At 41.3% G+C, this 22,358-nt stretch overlaps 1 protein-coding gene across 17 annotated transcripts in view; it reads right to left on the reverse strand.

The window, feature by feature from the left end:
- Positions 1-1,282: 1,282 nt before the first annotated feature.
- The window catches only part of MICAL2 (microtubule associated monooxygenase, calponin and LIM domain containing 2), a 135,651-nt gene continuing 114,575 nt past the window's right edge, over positions 1,283-22,358 (reverse strand). For 13 of the 17 annotated variants that reach the window (XM_072864930.1, XM_072864928.1, XM_072864929.1 and 10 more), the window contains 6 exons: positions 17,080-17,174; positions 14,900-14,992; positions 12,865-12,958; positions 6,809-6,908; positions 5,492-5,565; positions 1,284-4,565 (listed from right to left, as the gene is read on the reverse strand). In XM_072864930.1, coding sequence (XP_072721031.1) covers positions 4,381-4,565; positions 5,492-5,565; positions 6,809-6,908; positions 12,865-12,958; positions 14,900-14,992; positions 17,080-17,174 — 641 coding nt within the window. In that variant the 3' untranslated portion in view covers positions 1,284-4,380. Of the gene's footprint in view, positions 4,566-4,952; positions 5,093-5,491; positions 5,566-6,808; positions 6,909-12,864; positions 12,959-14,899; positions 14,993-17,079; positions 17,175-22,358 lie in introns of those variants that run through there. The other 4 variants (XM_072864933.1, XM_072864925.1, XM_072864931.1 and 1 more) reach the window with 3 other exon arrangements.

Genomic DNA, 22,358 nt, shown 5'->3' on the forward strand with positions numbered 1-22,358 from the left:
GGAAAGCTGCCTGGCACAAAAGGACCTGGGGGTGTTGGTTGACAGCTGCCTGAATATGAGCCAGCAGTGTGCCCAGGTGGCCAAGAAAGCCAATAGCATCCTGGCTTGTATCAAAAATAGTGTGGCCAGCAGGCCTAGGGAAGTGATCATGCCCCTGTACTCAGCACTGATGAGGCCGCACCTCAAATACCGTGTTCAGTTTTGGGCCCCTCACTACAGGAGAGACATTGAGGTGCTGGAGCGTGTCCAGAGAAGGGCAATGAAGCTGGTGAAGGGTCTGGAGCACAAGTCTGATGAGGAGCGGCTGAGGGAACTGGGGTTGTTCAGCCTGGAGAAAAGGAGGCTGAGGGGAGACCTTATTGCTCTCTACAACTACCTGAAAGGAGGTTGTAGAGAGGTGGGGGTCGGTCTCTTCTCCCAGGTAACAAGCGATAGGACAAGAGGAAATGGCCTCAAGTTGCGCCAGGGGAGGTTTAGATTGGATATTAGGAAATTTTACTTCACTGAAAGGGTTGTCAGGCATTGGAACAGGCTGCCCAGGGAAGTGGTTGAGGTACCATCCCTGGAAGTATTTAAAAGACGTTTGGATGAGGTACTTAGGGACACGGTGTAGTGGTGGTCTTGGTAGTGTTAGATTTACGGTTGGACTCAATTATCTTAAAGGTCTTTTCTAACCTATATGATTCTGTGATTCTGCGAGAACTATCAATCAGTTCAGAGTCATTGAGCAGGGGACAACGGTGCAGGCACTAACATAAGCCCAAATCTTGTTTATCCACTTCTCTCATCTTGAGCAGCACATTGTCTTTCTCTGTAAGGCTCTCCCAAGATGACCTGATAGGGGTAAAGTTAGCGGAATTTGAAAATCAGCAATTAAGGTTTTGATCACCAATTCTTAGTGATCCATGCAGTGATGCTTTTCCTTCAAGTCTTTAAGGAGCTGTTATTATTTGTATGTCATGCCTAAGGATATTAGGTGGTGAATTCCTATGTAAGAATGTGAGGAAGTTGTTGATCTCATGGAGTTCGCAACCTCTTGTGTTAAAGGTAGAGTCGAATGCCCTCTAAGTTCAGGATGTCATTACTCCTAAACTATAAAATGAATCTGTGAACTGCAAGACTATGTGATTTACTTACCAGTATATGAATTAAGAAACTGATATAATTTCTTACCTATAGGTCTTTCCTAGACACTCAATTATTACATTGTAGATACTGGTGGAGAGAAATTGCTATGGAAATGATTCAGGAACTTAGGAGAGTGAGATATAATTTTATTTTTTCAAATAGAAAATTGCTCACATCTAGTCCATTTAGACATAGTCAATACATTCCAGCACATCACATTATACCCAAAAATGACAGCGCCAAGGACTTAAAAATGAACAAACCTATTATAAGTTAGTGAGTCAATTTACAGAAAAGATTGAGCAGCAAGAAGACTCATAACCAAACCAATGTTTCAGTACATTTCTAATACAAGCCAACCATCTTAAATTGACCTGTGAACAGTGCACACAGCTTCTCTTTTTTTTCCCTCCTTCTCTACTCTCACGATATATGAAGACCTGCTTTAAATGACTTAAGAGTTTATTATTTTTCTAAATCACTTGCACAGTCCATTTTTTGATCTAATCTTGTGAGGTACTTAATATCAGGCAGGGTAACAGTAGCCTGACAGGTTTTTCCACCCAAGAACAGACGCACAGTTTTGGGTGGAGCATGTGTTATGACCACATGGCATCCAGAAAAGTATCTTTTTAGCAAAGAATATTTTTGAGGTCCATAAAATGCTGATGGCCCTCAGCTTCTGTTGACTCTAATACTCTCAAGAACTCAAATCTTTGGAGCTAAAAGGAAAGCACCCTTTTACATTTGGTTTTGTAGCCAAACAGGTATGTGCTGTAAACTGAAATCTCAGGGCTTATATACAGTTCAGAGCAACCTGAACCTGACCGATTGCAGCACGTGCATCTCCCCTGGGCAAGCAAGCTGGACCTTGGTAGAGGAATCGCCTCCTCAGGACTAGGGACATCATGTTTCTCTGAGGCTGCCCTTCCTCCTCCTCTTTGTATGGCAGCAACACTAAGGTGAATGGACTTTTTAGATTGTAAAAGTGAGGTGAAAAAAACAATCTTTGACTGCTATAACTGGAGGTTTCTGCTGAATTCCCCTCCTGTGCAAAGCACTAAGCAGCTTGTTTTAAAACTTTTTAAAAATACCTTGAAAGCATTATGGCGCTCTGATTTCCACAGAAAACTGTGATAGATGTTCTAGACAGTCTTGTTCTGTGGGATTACATGAGGCTTCTGGGAACAATGATAAAATCCAGAAATTTTCTCAAAAAAACTGGAAATGCCAGCAGATCTCAACAGAGAAAATTAAAATATTTCTTGCTGCCCTGCCTGCTCCTACTTTGTGTCAATCTTAAGTAATAGAGTTAGTTTAAAAATCAATCGCTGCAATCCATCTCAATAAAAATGTAATCTGAAGATCAGGTATGCTTAGCCTATGAATGACAGAAAAAAAAAATGTCTGATGGTAATTTTGGAACACATTCAAGGATTCTACTATGTCTTTCCACTGCAATGAAAGACAAATTATATTGTTAAAGCCCTACCTGCTATGTTTTAAGGGTATCCCTTCAAGTTATGGTAACTGAGAACATTGTTTAAAAATCTTAATTCATATTTTATTACTAATTATTTACCAAATCGATAAAGCTATCTACTCTACTATGCACAGCTTTACCTATACATAGCTGTTAGAAATACATATTCATCAATCAAAATCAGAGACAACATCCAAACTGTAAAATGCAACCAGACACTCTTATCCTCTTTAAACAGTCTAATAAATAAATATAAATACATAAATATTGCAGAACAATAGTGTATTCCTTGCACCAATAGAGGTATATTATTTATCTGTAGTCAATAGTAAAATCTTGCTTTTAACTTTAGGAAGGGTATTTTAAATTTCTTACAATACAGCAAAAACTTAAGATAATTCATAAATTATTGTGACAGAATGCAGTGTGTCTGTTACCCTACAAGTACTTACCAAGAGGTTTGTTAGTTTAAAGCTTTTGTAATAGGAATGCTTTTAGCTTTGGCTGTACCATAGGCAACTGCTGCAAATTAGCACCATTCATGAAATAACGAGAACATCAAATCTTCTCAGAGCATGAGGTAAAGTGATATTCAAAAAGAAACAGCCTTTTCAGTTTCTCTTTGTTTTTTCAGTTTCAAAATCTAGTGCATCATACATACAGTTGAGAATACTACCAATCTTAAATTACAGAATTATCTCAGATTTAAGAAAGTACTTAAATTACACCAAATACTAAGGAGAATTTCTGCACATCTGCTTTGCCAGTATCTACAAATGCATGTACAAAAAAGATGAGAGAGTTCCTTTCAGCAAAAAATATGCATACATTCTTAAGCAGCAAGATAAATGTAGTTTAAATATACCCACAATATTTTCTATCAAATGTTGACATTACATACTCAACATTTTTTGCAGTCCTTTTGAGGAATTATTCTCAGGGAGATCTTTAACTGCTACACCACTCATCACACCCTATGATACTATTTGTGATGTATTTTATCAAGCAATTGTAAAGCCTACCCTATAAACACTAATTGTCATTTAGCATATTTTAAAGACCTTAATCTGTGACATACAGAAGCTTTTTTGAGCATCTAAGTTTTAAGGGTAGTCATCCCTTGATAATCCCTTAACATTTTACAACATGTAGGGATTTAATATGGCTTTAATTTCTTGTTCAAAAATACATGGTGCACTAAAACTTACAAATACCTGGAAAATTAATTTCTGACATTCCATTTACAGTAGTTTTAATGAGTGCTTATATGTAGTTATTAGTCAAACGACCCTTCCTCCACCAGAAATAAAAACTAACCTTATTTTTATATGAGATGCTTGCTTTCTGACCTTTAAATAGTTCACCAAGGCTTGGCTGTGCCAAAATATTAACAAAACCACATACATATTCAGACAAACAGATGGAAAGTAATGCCGTCTCAAAAATACTAAATGATGTCATTGTGTTTCTCAGAAACTCTATTCTCAGCATTAAAATAAAATTCCAAGAAAACAACAGAGCTCTGATTTCCCTTTCACAGACCCTGATGCCCACCAGACAGGTAAATTCAGTCCTATTCTGTATTCCAGTGATCCTTTAAGCTGATAGTGGAATGACTCGAGCAAAAGAACTGAATAAGAGCTTTTGATAACAGAACAACATATTTCCCAAATAAACCGGTTTTAAATTTGAATTCCTTCATTTTTCAGAAGACTATATCTCCATGATTACAAATATTGCTGAAATAATGTTTATTTGCATGTGGCTGTTTAAATCCTGCTCAGCTGATAGCCTCTAGATAATATAATGCTTTCAAAGTGCTGGTCTTCTGCTTTTTCTTTCACTCTCTGCTCCTCTAAGGTAGACACGAGTTTGTCCCTTTCTTCAACCACTTTCATCATCTCAGTAAAAATTTCATCCTCCTCATTCAGATCCATCTCATCTTTAAGGCTGTCTAAAAGATCACAAAACAAGAGGTTAAAAATCCACACTGTTGTTAACACCTTGCATTTTAACTGTTGGTGTACAGCTTGAATTAATATTATAGTCCATGACAAATGAAGTAAATAGCAGTTAATATTTTTCATGTTACAGTTCAGGGAAAATTTCTCCTGCATTTAGGCCATTTAAGGTTGTCTATTAAGGTTCCTAATGTCTAGAGTAGATCTGTTAGCAAAACTTAGACTGGAAGGGGTAGGAAGAGCACTACTTGTTTATGAGAACATTTAAGCTGGAATTTAAATTTAGTTTATAAGGTAAAAAGCCCAACCATGAAATGTAGTGCCTGTAAGAAAACGGAAAGTGTTTTTCAGAAAATGTATTGAAAACTACCATCACTTACCTTCCACATGCTTAGAGCACAACAGGATATTTTGGGGTACTCAGTGCTATGTAACCCCCCTTCTCCCTGCATTCCTCCTTCCCATGCTCGCTTTTCTCATACCAAATGAAAGGACAAGCCCAAGCTGTAATCCCAGGTACCTAAAAGCAGTTCCAAAATACTGTGGCAACCAGTAATGCTACAATTAACATAAAAGCAGATAACCTCTTCTGTGTTTAGGTGGTTGAAATTACTTTCCATTGCTGCCCATCATCACATGTTAGCTGGATGTTGCTGCCTGCACAGCACAATTAGTAGAAGTACATGTGCAAGTGCTTCTGATCCAGTTCTGTGTAAAACTGGGGAGGTTAGCTTAGCTGTCTTCACTAGAAGTCAGATGAGAAGAATCTCACAAGTTGCATTTTTCTGGCTGAGCTGCGCTCGCAGAAGAGCACAGGAGGAAGAGCCTCAGCCACTCTGGTCCTTTTTGGAGCAAACAGGGATGAATACAGGCATGGCCTATCACTGTGAGCTGGAGCATACTCTCCCCTTTGACTTACCATCAATGGCCATCTTCTCTCTCAGCTTTTGTTCCAACCTGCTTTGGTGGTCCTCCAATTCTAGCTCTTGGGCTCTAGGTACAATAACAAGTACGTTAAAGAATAAGCTTTTTTCAATGAAGACATATATGTTAATATTCTTTCAACCAAGAGATTCTGTGTTCTGTTTATCCAGTATTTTCTCCTCATAAGCAGTCAAGGCTAAAAGGTTTGCCTGTGCCTACATTGCCACAGCAACGCCAGAAGTACCACTACCACCTTTTGCGTTATGTATCAGATTAAGCTCCCTCATACACTGCAACCCTTAAGGCTTTAACCAGCTGAGTTTTGTTGGTGGCACCCACCATGTAATTCTGGATAGGACTGAACGCTCCCACCCACAAAGGGCCCTGCCAGGCCCTCTGCACAGGAACGAGTCCTGAGGCAAGGGAATTAGCACATGTGAACACATCCAGACAACAGCATTTTGTGTCCTGCAGCGATAAAAGCAGTCTGCTTTTGCTTTTTTAACTCTGCTTTGCAGACAGTGTGAGCAGGAATCATTGCTACCACAACACGCAATGACAATCAAAGGGGAAAGAGAAGGTTTGGCCCCTGGCAGCATCAGCACAGCTGGGGAGAAATTGGGGTGCAGCTGGAGGTGGTGGCTGGGCTGCAGCTCTGCACACAGCGTGGGGGGCTGACTGAGTGATATGGAAATGATAAATGGCAACAAGCAGCCTGCACTGGTGTGAAATCCAAGGGTGAGTAATGACTGCTGCAGCTCTCATCGCCTTCCCACATTGCCCAGAAATAGTGGAGAAAATAGCTGAGAGTCACCTCTGCCTGTCTGTTGAGTGCGTTTCCAAGGAGGCAAGGGAGCTACAGCCAATATTGTTTCCATTAATGACAAACAGTGGCATCTGAGACCATTTTTATTTGCTTGGTGTATCTGCTTGTTTCATCGCTATAGTGAATTCCTAGATCTTTTCTCCTATGTCCAATAAAAACTGAGATAAACTTGTCAGACTATTTTTCTTCCACAGGAGAAAGTGCCCCAGTGTTCATTAGACCCACAGTATGTAAAGGCAGAGCGTCTATATGCTATACTGGTTTAGAGTATTGTGTAGGATTGAAAGAATTGAACCACTGTGAGAGGGAAGGATGAGGAGGGCTCAACAGAAAACCTGTGTTCAAAGCTGATTGTAGCTACTCTGGGTACATTTGTTCCACAACAGTCTCAAACTGCAGCACACAGCAAGGTGTTCAGGTGTATTATGAGTACACTCTTCCACTCTCCCCTCCCCATCTTTAGTACTAATGCTTGTCCTTACTTACATAATCAGGAGCTCAGACTCATAACGCATTAATTTATTCTTCTCCAGGACCAGCTCAAACCATTCATGTAGCATCTGAGTTTCATCCTTTGTGCCTGAATCTGTTTAAAATAGGAGACTTAAGTGTGCATTACCAGCTTTCCTTCCAATGCTCTCACTATCTTAGTTCACTTTAATAGTCCTCATTTGTAAGCCTAGGTGAGTTCAAATGTAGATTTTTTTGCTGTATATAATTACACCGGTAATGTCTGGGTATAACAGGTATAACATTCTTGTCTACATTTGGTTGAATGTTGTAGTTTATTGCAGTTAAAGATGCATTAGATTTAAAACCACTTTTGTTTTGGAAGTTAAGTTTTTTCTTTCAAATAATCATACAGACTTTCTTTTTTTAATGGGCACTTCTTCTTTCTCTTAGTTCTGTCTTTGATAACATAGTTTCTCTGTTGATACTGGACTCCAGCAGCTGAACTACATGTATAAATGGATATCGCATTAACACAATTGCACTTCAGGATGTGCATGCTGGCATGTATCAACTTAGTCCCTGCTTCCAGTGGGCATCAGACACACAATCAAATCCTCTACAAATTTCCATTCATTTGCCAACTGGCCTCTAAATCTGCATCTGCTTTGAATGATGGGAAAGGCTGTGGGACTGGACAAATCTATTATTACTGGGTGGTTTTGTAACATGTTGGGCCAGGGCATCACTGGTAGGCACTATACAGACATGAAACACGAGATGGTCTCTCTCCCAAAGAGCTCACAGCTTGACTCTGCCTTGCTGAAGATGAGGACGGATTTCTCTTTCACCAGGTGAGGGCCTAAAATGCTGTCTGTACAAAAATATTTGACAATGAAGAACCCCTGGGTGTTTTCAAATGGCAAGTCAGAGCATATATGTATTTCTTTTCCTTGCTGTCCTTTTTAACACGCTCATCACTTCACATTTTCCATTCATCTTCTTCACAAAACAAAACCACCCCACCACCCTTTGATGCAGAATTACAGCAGCAGTGATGGCACTGCAAACACACCTCCCACAGCGTCTGCTCTGCCCGTCTGCCGTCTGTTGCCACAAAATAGCGATCACTTGTAGGAAGCAAATATCTTACACTACTCCAGGTTGAAGCAACAATTTAGGTGGCACACTGACCCCTTCAGAAGCATAAAACCAACAGCCAGCCCATGCTCCTGCCTCAGCACGTGGTAGTTGCACACCCCACCATGCTGCACCGCGTGTTGGAGGCAGGGACAGCCGGACCTGGGACAAAGCAAAAGAAGCTGCCGACAGCAGGCAGGGGAACACAGCTCTCTCCTCCTCGGTCCTTACATCACGCTGCTAGATAACCAAGCATAAAATCCCCATAAACCAGCCTGGCTATTTTCTGTGGATGGAGACTAATGTGATTTCTCCTCCTTGAAGAGGCCTGCACCTTTATTTCAGATGACTGAGAGTGCTGAAATTTAAGCCCAAAGGTCTCAGGTTCAAGCTCCAGAGATGACAATTACAAGAATATCATTAAACTAGGTTACCAAGCAGAGAGATAGGCAAAGCCCTGGACAGCTCAGCAGCATTTCAGATGCCTTTCTGTTGTCGTTTTGAAATGCACTTTGTTCTTGGTGCCAGGAATTACCTTCTTGCCTCTACTGCTTCAGCTGTACCTCTCTTTAACGTCAAAGCCAGGATTTGACTCCACTCAAGAACATCAGTTTAAAGCCCATCTCCTTCGGGCAGTAATGATCTCGCCCAATGCAGCCCTTTAGCAATCTTCCTGATCAGGTGGGAAACTGTTGGGTGTTTGGGATCACCAGCCCATTTGTGTGCCTTCACCAGACACTGTCATCCCAGAGAGCCTGGGTCACCTCCTGCCAGCGTCGGAGGAATTACACGGGCCCCACGCCGAGGACAGGAGTCATGCTGGCTTGGGTGCAGCCCTGCAATTTCTTATCAGGATTGACCCCAATCTGAAGTTACCATGAAGTGGGAGGATAAAGCAGCAGGAGACGGCAGAGCAATCTTGGTCTGATTTCTGCATGATTCCATTAAAACTTGGCAGTAATGGATGTATTCTTGTGGGACCTTCCAGGTCAGCAAGCAGTGATAAAAAATGTCTTCTCAGAGTGACTGCTGGAGCAGTTCTCGCTGGGACATGCCAACAGTGGTTTCTCACCGATCCAATGCAGGGATGCAGCATTAGTATTCAAAACCTTAGGTGTTCATATGCCACCATCAGAAGCTATCATCAAAATTTGATCTATCTTACTGTCAGTAAAACCATTGCAATTGCAGGTATGCATATGTCCTGCACGCACACACAGGGTTACTATTCCCTTCTTGCTATTTTCTTGATGAGGCAAAAATATTCTTTTTTTTCAGTGTTTCCTCTTTACACGTTAAAAATATCTGTATCTCTAATAAACAACTGTGCATTGTAGGTTGATTGAAGTAAGCAAAGAGTAACGCACTTGGCAAAAATGCCACACATTTTATCAAAATCCTCAGTGCAAGCTGAAATAAAAATACCCCATGTTTTTCCTCCTCCATCCCACAAAATGCCCCCCCAGGGTGTCCCTGGGGGCATTTTTTCCCTGAGCTTTTCAAATGTTTGTCAATAATAACGTTAATAGTTATTTAAGTCTGATGAAGTGCTTTATTCCTTCCAAGGGCAGAACAAGCCAATGAAGTCTTTTGCGTAACGCAGTACGACAGATCTTTGTAAAGGTTAGAGGGAAAACAATTTGTGAGTTTGTTTTGTGAGCCACACTGGCTTTTTTTTTTACAGCATTGCTAAAGCAAAACTTTCCTGCTGGTTTACCCAAGTCTCCTTTAACCTACATCCCTTTTGAAAGTCAGATATTCTTCTAATCACATTGTAGCTAGTTATATTTTCATCTCTTTTGAGAGAATGACAGGCTGCAGAGGAGTATTTACTGAACACTGTTCTCAAAACCTCAACCGTCTGTTCTCCAGAGTGATGCTACGCTGTCCCTCCGTACAGCAGTCACACAGTAAAGGGGGCTCGGCCAGTTTGTGCCTTTTTAGGAACAGCTAAACCTCATATTCCTTACTCCTACAGGTTTTCAACTGTTTTCTTTTGACTCTGTTGAAAGTTCTGAGAAACCCTGGATATGCTCCTTATGAAATAAAAAACTAGCTGCAACATGTGCAGATATTTGTTTACCTTCCAAAACATGGAGAGATTTCTTAATGTTCTCTCAACACAGATTTTCTTCTATACCATCATTCTTCATGATTTGTTTAGTCAACTGATCGGTTATGCTAATTTCAGTGGAAAACATGTTTTGAGATTTTTATTTCTGTATTTTCTTGTAGGCAGAAGATCTCCATAAGCCTCCACAAATGTCAGTGGAAAACAAAGCAACAGTACATCAGTGATTTATTATTTGGTATTTTGAACCAGAATAAAGGGAATAACGGGCATGAAAAATTATTCATAGGACTGATTTTTTTTTTTTTTTAATGCATGAATTGTTGTCACTACAATTAGAAGATCATCAAAGCCTCATTTTGCTCATCAGTCTTCATGACAGTTGTTTCGCACCCACGCATGTTCTCTTCTAATTCAGTTGAGGAGCTAATGAATAACTCCCCCTAACAAAAGGGGCCATTCATCCCGGGCTTACAGAATTATTAGAGGAGAGTTGCGTAAATGTCACTGAAGACTAGTGTTTGCAGGCCTGTCTCTAAATTTGGTTATTCACAACCTTTGCAGCTCAATATTATTGCTGAACTGTGATCGTTTTCTAATTACCTTAATAATACCTATTAAATCACTTGAATTGCATAAGCGCAGACCTGCTTAAATACAACTTAACCTAATAAACACTGGTCATTCATTAAACAATAATGCTCATTATGTTTAAGAAGGTTGAACAGAATATTAAACTCCCTGATTCCTGCATCATTACATGTATGTTATTACAAGCAACAAAGCACTCATATTTTGTTCGGGAAACTTATGGCTTCATGCTTTTGCACCAGAAGACTTATTGAGACACAGTAACATGCTACATTTCAGTACCTGCCCTATTTGTAACTGGCCACCTACACACAAACAATCAACAAGGAGAAAAAATAGCACTTTCACCTTAATGAGGGCAATCCAATTACTAAGGATGGGAAGAGAATGAGAAACATCAATCTGTTGGCAGACAGCCTTCTTTAGGAAATGCGATTGTCAAAACAGCAAAAACAAGGGGTGGCTCTAGGCCATTTATCCTGGTATTCGGTGTCTATCCCAAGAGCTAGAAGCCTCTTGTCCCTCTATATTTTTGACATTTCCAAAAAACATCCACCTTTATACAGATCAGCAATAAAGAAAAAAGCTAACACTCCAAATCCTCAAAGTCTTTTTAGCAGACTCACTCATAGGTGGTAAGGTGGGTGCCGTTTGAGAAATGGTTATGTTTTCATTTAAGAAAAAAAAAGATGCTAGCTAGTGGGCCCCTTACTACAAGAGAGACATTGAGGTGCTGGAGCGTGTCCAGAGAAGGGCAACGAAGCTGATGAAGGGTCTGGAGCACCAGGCTGATGGGGAGCGGCTGAGGGAGCTGGGGTTGTTCAGCCTGGAGAAAAGGAGGCTGAGGGGAGACCTTATCACTCTCTACAACTACCTGAAAGGAGGTTGTAGCGAGGTGGGGGTCAGTCTCTTCTCCCAAGTAACAAGCAATAGGACAAGAGGAAATGGCCTCAAGTTGCGCCAGGGGAGGTTTAGACTGGATATTAGGAAAAATTTCTTCACCAAAAGGGTTGTCAGGCATTGGAACAGGCTGCCCAGGGAAGTGGTTGAGTCACCATCCCTGGAGGTATTTAAAAGACATGTAGATCTGGTGCTTAGGGACGTGGTTTAGTGGTGGACTTGGCAGTGCTAGGTTAGTGGTTGGACTTGATGATCTTAAAGGTCTTTTCCAACCTAAATGATTTTATGGTGCTATGATTCTTTTAAACAACATTTGAAATATGTTGGCACTATCGATTATAGGAAATCAGTTAATAAATATAAAAGGTTGGACAAATGGTCTCTTGCTGAACTGATTAGTTCAGTGTTAGAATAGGGGCAATAACTGCTAAGAAATATGGCATTTAAAAAGCCAGCATGTAGAGATTTTGCTGGGCTGCCTAGCTAAGACAACAACAAGATCAGGTGCCAAAACATATCTAGGTTTTCAGTGTTGTGCAACTGTCTGTCATGAAAGCACAAGGTTCAGCTTTCTAAAACAGAGGTAAATAAAGACACATTTGCAATCGGGCTGTCAGCTTCTCAGAGTCCTTTCAGCACGGAACCGCAGCCCCCTCTGAAGTCCCTTACACGCATGGTTCATGCTCCCATCCCCATTTTGAGCCTGGCAGGAGCCCCTAGAAGTCCCGTCCCTCTGTGGGAGGTCTCTCCAGCTGCACCCCATGTACGCTGGGGAGCATTGGTAAGGCTAGGCTGGTGGGAGGATGCCGCAGCCCTGGGTACTTGGGACTGTTGGTTCAGGTGAGTGAAAATCGTGCCTCCAACCAGGGCCAGGACGACATCCCTGTTATCTTCCACCCACTGGGGGGAAAGATGTGCAGTTTGGGTCTGTGTGCCTGCATGCTGCTGTTGCTATAGCACGGCCACCAGCACTAATCCTATTAATGGCATTTCACACTCTGGGAGAAGTCATTAAGGACTCTGTTACTAGGCATGGGCTGCTGCTGGCTTGGTAACTGAGATACAGCTCCTGGAAACCTCACTGGTTCCCTCCAGAAGATGAAATTAAGCTCAGGATGGGATTTTAAAAAATTGGGGGGAAAATGTAGATTCAGGTTCAATAGCAAGGCAAATAATTCCAAATCTGTGATAACCAAGAGCAAATTTATAGAATTCAGCGTAAAGGTGCTTGAACGAACAGAGTTTGAGGAAAACAATGATTTTTGTCCATCCAGTTATTGTTTCATTTCAGATTTTGCACTGAACTCTATTTCTATGACCATCATTAAAACCCCTCGGCTTTGAAAAAGGTTAAAAAACCCCACTACCAAACACACACTGCTTCATTTACCTGATTCTCCTCTTAGTTCTCTCTCCAGTTTGACACCAAAAATCTCCAGAGCCCTTTGTCTTTCCTCCAATTCTTCTAGCTGGCGCTGGACTGCCTGCAAAATTGTAATGATATAAAAGCTACAGACATAGCTTAAAAATTCAGAGACAAAAGATGGTCTCAGTGGTTAGAGAAACAGCTTGAAAAGGTCTCGGAGGAGTCATGGGATTTGCAAACTCATTGAGCATATTAGGCGCCTAAGCAATTTAATAATTCCACTAGGTATCTATCCACACTTATGTGGGTAAGCATCATAGGTATTAAAAGAACGCCAGTTTTTCTGAACTTTAGCTCTCCCATTGTAAAACAGAGATTGTAACGTTTCTGTGTCTCACAAGGTGTGAACTCCATACCTTACACATTCAGAGGGACATATTCTGAGATGCTATGTGAATAAAGCTCATCTAAATATCGAAAGTTTACAACTAGAAAGCTTTGCTAGCTATTTTGTTGTCCATGGGGTTTTGTTGTTTGCTTTGCTTTTATATTTCACAAGCTTTTGACACAGGGAGGAAAGGGTCTAATAACTAAGAAGTGATAACTCAGTGGCACTTCAGGAAGGACTTCTACATTCATGGGTCCATTCCCTTTTAAATAAGGTTTTCAGAGGTGCCATGCGGATAATAGGCATGAAACACCTTAAAAGGCTGAATTGTCAAAGAGATGCTCAGAGGTTCCCATTTCAGGCTGTGTTAGGGCATACCAAGCCAAGCCCTCAGGAACAGCCTAACAAACACGAAAGACGGTTCAAAAAGTTTGGACTTGATTATTTCCACAAAGCAGTAAAATAAGAGAAGGCATGTATGCATCTAATTTTACCTTGAGATAATTTACAATTCTCAGATAAAAACTGTAACATAGTTGCTCTGACTTCGGATTGAATAAGATACTATTCTTTTCCCCTGTGTTTTATTCTGTCACGGATTTTATAGTAGCAGCTAGATATTAGCATTTGCTAAAATCCACTGTCTGGTTCAAAGACAAAATTTCTCTCTTTTTCAGTTATACATTTTGCAAAAGTAGTGACATCTACAAAAATGGAGATTTCAGATTCACATCTGAAAAACAACCTATTAGTTTTCTTTTTAAATTTAATATTGGTACAGAAATAGCAAGTGGAAGCTCCATCCAAAACTATCCACCTGCTATAGTAATACAACAGAAGATGGACAACTCTGCCTTCAAAAAGCCTGCTCTCCCTGCTACCATATCTTGATTACCTTTACAACCTGAATTAATGAGATTAAATCTAGCTCAGGTTTCTCTGCCCTATGCTACAGTACAGACACAGACAAAAAATGCTAATGGCCTCATAAGCCATTAAGTTTTGTGTGTGTATATTTATATATATGCATATAGATATGTATGTGTGCTAAGTGAAATAGATAAACCTGAAAATTTTGACACCTGAGAGAACACAGTCTGAGATCAAGTCATGCAGAAGTGCATTCCCAAATCTTTGAACTGCAATTGGAAATAATAAAACATTAGCAGAGTCCAGAGCTTTTCCAGCATTTTCTGAAGAGCAGGGCCTGTATAAAGTGAAATGACTTTCCATCATTAAGAAAGAAAACGGTTGACTTTCACTGTTATCGTAGAGAGAGAACAAAAACCATCACTGTATTTTCATACCCTCCTGTAGTATATAGGGGTAATAGCTGAGTTTCTTACATCTCAGAGGCTGATAGTATTCCTCCTTTCTATCTCTTTCCTTCAGTGTATTCTTCTATTATTGCCACTCACTATTCCCTCTTGTTCTTCACACACAATTACAAAATTGTGATCTCCTGGGGCACACATGGATCTGTCACATACAGAGTTGCAAGGCCCTGCCACATATATCTTCCTGCTCCTAATGTTTTGGGGGGATTTCAACACAGAAGGCAGTGAGCCGCAGTGAGGAGCAAGGGGAGGTGCAGAGCCCACACTGGGTACCCCCTGTCCTTGGCAGTCACTCTTGGGAGACAAATGGGACATCTGCGAGCTATGTTTTCACCTGTGCTTTGTGAAGCCTCTTCAGCTCCTCTTGTTTAATCAATTGCTTTGTCTCCTTCTCCAGCTTCCTTCTCCTTCTGAGAGTCCTCTTTGCCTACAAAAGAGAGAGAGAAAAAAAAAGGCATCAAAGCATAAGTATGCTGTTATAGATTTTCTCAAACCGCCCCCAGAATAACAGAACCGTTGAGGTTGGGAGAGACCTCCGGAGATCGTCTAACCCGACTCCCCTGCTCAAAGCAAGGTGAGCTACGGCAGGGTGCTTGGGCCAACGTAACTGAAATGAAAATATTCACATAGGAATATTTTCATGCATTTGCTTACATTGACTTTAAATCATTACAAGCTCTTATTGCAACCCTAAGTGAGTGTGCACTGTGTCTATCAATACAAAATGTCCGAATCACGAAGTTGACTGTATACAACATACCACTATACATGGCTTCTGCAGACATCACTGTGATCAGGGAAGAAGCCAGGCATAGGCAGTGGGAAACACCAGTTTAAGGAAACTCAACCCATTTCTATTGCTGTAGCTGCTAAGTAGTAAAATTCACTTTGGATCTCTTGTAACACAGTAAGAAGGATGTATCTGAAAGAAACGGCCACCATAGGACACTATCTGAAGCCCTGTGAAACCTTCCCCAGTGCTGTTTCTCTACTGCATTACAGAGTTTTTTTGCCTTTCCCTGGGGCACTTGCCACTGCTGCAGGGCAAGCAGGGCAGCACATGCTGCAGGGCTGGCCGAGGGAATTGCCTGCGCTTGCTCTGTCTTGCCCTTGACCCAAGCTATCTGGAAGTGCTTCAAGGCTGTGGTTTTCCCATTTTGGAGGGGACAGAATATATGAGCACCGTAGACAAGACGATTAGAAAACTAACAAGCCAGGAAGCCACTAAAATTTTTCCCACCGAGTTTTGCCAGAGGAAAAAGGTGGTACTGGCAAAATAGCAGCCAGAGCTAGCATGAAAAGAGGTGCTAGGAGGCAGCCGAGAGAAACAAGCTGAGTGGGGTACGTGCATCAAAACTGAGTCACTGCTAACGGCCGGGTGCGACAGCTGCTCCTTCCCCCCATTTCTGGCAGCTGCCCCGGCAGCGCTGCCTTCCCCACTGCCTGGCCCTGCAGCTGCCTGAACTGTTGGGAGCTGCTCCTATTCGGTTTTCTCCCACGTCTCCCTTCTTTTCTCTATTTTGTTTAAACTTTATTTAATTCACCATAATATTATCTACTTAGATTGTCTTTCCTGCAACAGAAAAGCTGAATGATGATTTCTGACATCTCAGCGCACCCTGACGCAGACGCTGGCGGTACGTGCTGCCACATGCTGCTGCGCTTCTGCCTTGTGGCACTTCGGTTCCTCTGGAGCTGCGCAACCGGATTTCCATTCAAAGCCCCACTTAGCTTTCATCTTGGCTGTTTTTACAGTGTACTGGGCAGCCTCTTGCTTTGCTTTCCTTTTTTTGCCCTCAAAGGCAACAAATCAAAAGGCCACCTCGTACTATTAATCCACTTACTGATATTCCTCCACAGGAAAGAGGTAAACACATTTCTGATGAGCAATGCAGGCCATAAAAGCTCTGTTTCTTCAAATCAGAGCTGGGTATCAAGAGTTCACTGGTGCTTTAACCCCACTGCTCCCGCTAGCCACAGGAACCGAGGCAGGGCTTGGAGACCCCGGTGTGCAGCTGGCCCTTTCGGCGTGTAGGGTCTGGGTGCAACTTCGTGGCTCACGCGGTCGTGCTGATTAGGATAAACACAGCGTTTTCCACACAACCTGCCTGTAGCGCCTCCGAAATGAAGTTGCATTTCCCCAAGGGAAATCTGCATCTGTTTCGTTTAATTTTTTCAATAGTTTGCTTGTTGGGCTACATATTAAGGCCACTTAAGAATGCAGCTTTAAAGTGGTTTCAGTGAAACATGTCTGCTTGTCAAATTAAGACCTTATCTGTCAATGTTGGTGTAACCTGGGGGAATTAAAGATCCAAAGACGAAACAGAAAGTTTGATTTTCATCTGTCTTAAAGAGTTTTAATGTATTTTCTCTCCATGACACATAACCTCCACTGATAAAGCGTTCCCATCCCCACTTCGAGAAATCGCACTGTGTTTTAGATCAAAATCATATGATGAATCTTAAATACAGTCCAACTGAGGAAATATCTTTCTCTTTCCAAGTCAAGGTTACCTTGTGTGTTAATGAAGACTTGGATTCAAATTCATCATCAGAGGAAGAAGTAGAATACTCGGTAGCTTGTTTTCTGACAGGTAGGTGTTCACATCCTAAAATGCAGGAACAAAATAGTCAGTGAGGCAAAAAATACTGTTCTTTAACTTACACAGACACTTTGCACCTGCCCTGAGTTCTAATCAGCAGCACCTAGAGCAATTTGGAAATTTGGCTGATGCCATTAATTAAATTTTTGATCCCTGTCAAAAACTCTGTCCAGGTATATTTGATTTTTTTCAGGTATTACATACAAATAAATTAATTCCTTGAGCACCCTGCATGTAGTATGCTGTTCTGAACACACTCAACATTCATTAAAATGTATATCTGAAGTTAGCCATATTACCCAAATGATTGTATAAGACTCACTATACAGTGTAATTGAATGCAAAAAGTCTGAGCCAGCTCTTAAACAAATTACCCTTATGTGGCTTGTAGCATCTGGCACCCATTTTTACTACATGACATCTGCTCAGTGTAAAATAGTTGGCGTCAGAATGTCTGGTCATATAAAAAAATCACAAATGTAATCAGAAGCAAATGGACTAAGAGAACAAGGCTTTATCACACAGCCTCATGCAACATAAATATTTCATTAATTATGTCTAAACAAATGTCACTTATTTTTCTGCTTTAGGAATATTATCACATCATCGAACTGTTGATTAAAATGCCATAATAAGTCAGGAAAATCCATACATCACAACAATGCACTCCATAAGGAAAACTCAAAGGCTGCCTTTGGAAGAAGCATGCTTTCAGAATTATAAATTAAATTACATTTAATTGCAGCAATTTTATCATGCCTGTTTTTCCAGCATCTTGTTTCAACTGGGTGTAAATATTTGAATTTCTTCTTAATTTGTCTAATTCATAGCTTCATTCTCTTTATTTCAGAAAATAAAACTGCTTTTGGAACATCTGTCTCTACGCTTCAACCTGCTACAGGGTTAATGATTAACAGCTGGGCAACATCTTGGAAATGTACGTTATTTAAAGCTAACAGTGCCATTTTTCTTTGTATCTGCGAGGTAACAGTTGGCTTGCTATGTGCAAGTTATATTCACATTAAAATTACTTCCCATTCTCCCACTGTAAATGTTTCTTCTTTGCCTTGTCCTGGATCCCAACCCTGAAGTAGGACTTCTGTCTCAGAACCTAATTTAAAATCAGGATCCATGAAACATGTTCATCCCAGGCAGTAAAGCAATGAAAGCAAATCCAAGTACTTTGAGGCAGAAATTCTCTTTTTTCTCAGCAATCTCAATTTTAGAAGCACCCAGTCCTTGTGGCAATGAAGCTGCTCAGAGGGTCCAGTGGAGCAGACCTGGGTCCTGCCCTCCTTTTTGCAGGGCAAGTCCTTGGGCAGCAGGGGGTGCAGTAGCCCTGGCAGAAATGCCAGGTGGGTCCCAGCCTCTTGGGCGATTCCCCTGCTCCAGAATTGCCCAGGCCGCCACCCCACACCTCCCTGCCTCATGGCACTTGGAGGAGGGACACAGCTCCTGCTTGCCGACCTGCTGGGGACTCTCTGATGGCTCACGCTTGCCGGGGCCACACCGGTGCCATGCACTGCCCCACGCTCTGCGGACAAGAGTGCAAAGCCAGCTGTGCCCCATCTCTGCCCCCAGCAGGGACAGTCAGCTGTAAAGCCCTTCCCAGTGCACGAGATGGAGGAAGGCATGGGGTATCACCGTTACTATTTCTTTTGAGGAGTAAACTCGCCTGCTTTTCACTGTGCAGCCAAAAGTTTGCAGTAACTACCCTGTGGTCAGGCCACGGGTGAAATCAAATTCCGTAATATGCAAGCGGAAAACATTACAGCCTGGCAGGGCTGGAAACACAAGCAATTACACGCTCCCTTTCTTCTCTCAGCTGTGGGAATAAGTGACTGCTTCCCTGTGTCCTCCTCTTTGAGTGATATTAATAATTTAAAAAGTGTTACAAGGTCTAGAGGAAAAGCAGCCTGCTGTAACACAAGGGCACCTGCCTCCTCCTCATGGGTGTGACTCAGGAGCTGTTTGCCTTTCTGGGACAGAGAGAGGGTCAATCACTTCCCCAAGGACTTCCAAGGGCCATCTCATGAGCAAGAGGAAGCTGATGTCTGTGCACAGAATAGATCCATAACATCCACAGTCCTCCCAGTGCCTATCTGCTATGGAGACACAGGTATTTGCAACCTTCCTCTGCAGAGCAAAGCCATTTAGACTGCTCTGAAACAGCTCAGCCTTTCAAGGAACGTGGTAGCCACAGCCCTGTGAGACAACAGACTGCGATCAACTACGTCCTTCATCATCTCCACCCAAGAAGCCTACAGGACGAAGGACCATGTGAAATCACTCAGTGATGAGGCATCTGATGGATCTACCTGTGTGCATTGACGGTTATGGTCTCTGTCACATTTATTGCATATACATTTCACAGCACTGATGTCCTCTCCTAATACAATGTGCATAATTGAAGCATGGGTTGCTCCAACAAAGTACCCAGAAACACACAGCAAAGAGTGACCAGACTTGGGATGAGAATACAGGTTTTTGGCTCCCAGATGTGTGGTCCTGCCACATTTCAGGGATATAGAAATAGTGGGACACTGCATTTCTTTCAACATTAAAAGGGCAGCCACTTGGTGCTCTGATCAACTATTTTTATTTGGCTATTTCCTTGTGGGAGAGACCAGAAATATGCTCTAAAATGTACCCCAGATGCAAATTTCAACTTCAAGACAACTGTAACAAGCATAGTAAGAAGTTACCTCACTGAATGAACTTGCTTTATGCAGAGCTAGAGAAAAATACCACAAGTTTATTCTATTTTGAAACAAAAAAACAACCCCACCAAAAACCCCCACCACCACTCTTCTGTATTGCAGCATCTATATGTTCTACTATAGATGACTGAGCATTAATCTTTCCCATCTCCAAAGGGGTAGGATAGGCAGAATTTAGCCGCCAGCTGTGAGGATTTGGACAACGAGTTCACACATAAAAATGTGCAACTTAGGGACTTTTACACTTACCAGATCATTTAAATCTGAAACTTAGAACTATAATAGTAAAAGTAAAGTTAGATAACAATAATTTGTCTACTCCAAATATGTCAAGTCTTATAGCTCAATAGGTACAGAAAAGATCTCAAAAACATGCTTTTTTCCAAATATTAACTAACTCTTCTAGACTTGGGCTTTCTCTTTCCAGCCATCTCATTCCTTCAAAATGGGAGTTATTTATTACTTATTTCTTAAGTACTCCAGTGTCTCCCTAACTTCCAAATTAACATATGTTATACTAGAGCTTTTCCTCCCCAGCTAACACAACTCTGGATCACTAGGAACAGTCAGCCATAGTTTTAGTTCTTAGTTATAAAGGGGAAAGGAACAAATATTTCTGAAATCTTTATTAATCTATTCTTGATTTCTACCTCACAGTAGCTCCTAGGAGTTTGGTCAAGAGACCTTTCCGGCATATCTGATTTACAGCTGTCAGATCACAGGAAAGTGAGTATTAATTATTATCGTTATTAATTGTTATTGAATCTGACAGTGTCACAGAATACACTTCAAAGTACAAAGTTGGAGGAAACCTCCAATTCTTGATATTGGGACTTGGTATCCTCATATGTGTATGTCATAATAGATAAGAAAAATTACACCCATAAAATTAAAATTTCTTCCTATGGCCAGTTCCTTACAGCTTGGTAATCCAAGGGTGGGTCTCAGATATTTTGCTTTGGCCTACGTGCACTGCCATTGAACGCCATCAGTGGTAAAACCCTCGCTGTATTCAGAGGGATCAACTGGACCAAAGTCCAGTGCTTTTGAGAACCCCTCCCTTACCATATAAATCTAAGGTATTGGTTTTCCTAGGAAACTTGAGGTCCTCTGAACAAAGAGAGAGGTGTCATATGAAGAGGTTAAGAAGGTGGTACCTTCTGTTAGATGTGGGAGCACTGCTGATTTTCCCTATAAATCTCCAGGACAGCCACCACTGCCATCACTCTGCATGCCACAGCTCACCTCCCTTTCCTGGGGTGTTTTTGTGTCACAGTAATGACTGTAGTCTAAATAAACAGAAAGTCTTGGAGCAGGAAGTGGTTTTATAATATAATGTTATATTAATCTGTTGGTTTCCTCTGTAAGTGTCCAAGATTGCATATTTTTATAAAGTCAGAGTTAATCATGACCACTTTAAGTACTTTGGTGTTTTACAAAAGAGGGAGGCAAAGCTACACATATCTCTTGGGGCACTGGTGTCCCAAACCAGATGGGAATTGGCATGAGGTAGGAGATGAAAAGAAAGGCCAGTAGAAATCAAGAGTGGGTTTGACTATTTGGCTTCACATCTCTGCTCCTCCACAGATTTCTCATGTGGTCTTAGGCATGTAATTTAACCTTGTAGTGCCTCAGTTCCCCTTCTAAAATATGAAATCACTGAGATAACAGTGTCCTAGCTGACAAGAACATTGCAAACACACAGACTTTCAGTGGTACAAAGATGCAGTAATGGGAACCACGTATGAACCTGAAATATTTGCAAGCAATCCCTTTTCAATCTAAAAGTGCACGAAAACAGCAAAGTGAGTTCATAACACGTCTAATTTTCCCATCAGCTGAATTGGTTGTCCTGCTTAATGAAGTGAGCCATGTAAACAACACACCGTCAAAAACTGAGTTATAACAACTCTTGTCTCATCTAAGGGACTATTCTAGGAAAGTTTTCACGCGATCCATACTCTGTCAGGGACAGAAATATTCCTCCCACGTCTCCATTGATATCAAGCAGCAAACCTGGAGTCACAAGCATCTGCCAATAACCAACCACCTTCATGGGCTGGTCTTCAGAAGGTCTAAGTCAACAGTAACCTAAACCCTGGATCCACTACTGTGTCTCATTACAAACACTGCTGACTGCAACTCTCATACAACCTGGCTTAGCTCTCTTTTACTGTTGTTTTTCTGTGGTATTAATGATTTTTATTATCTATAACTAACATGGCATGTTGGCATTTTTTTGAATTTCAAAAGGGCAAGTAAGTTTAGGAAAGAACAGTTAACCACCTGATTGATCAATTTTATTGATCAAGTTTTTGGGGTTTTTTAACTGCAGGTTGGAACACAAAGGAGGAATCAAAGGACAAAAGCCTCAAAGATATTCATGCAAGTAAATAAAAAATCTGGAATTGCACCTAGAAAGTCCTGTGTGGCTATTTGGGGACATCTGTATATTCTACAGGCAAACTTA

Source organism: Ciconia boyciana, chromosome 6 (genome assembly GCF_034638445.1).
Source record: "Ciconia boyciana chromosome 6, ASM3463844v1, whole genome shotgun sequence".
In the NCBI taxonomy this organism is placed as follows: Eukaryota; Metazoa; Chordata; class Aves; order Ciconiiformes; family Ciconiidae; genus Ciconia; species Ciconia boyciana.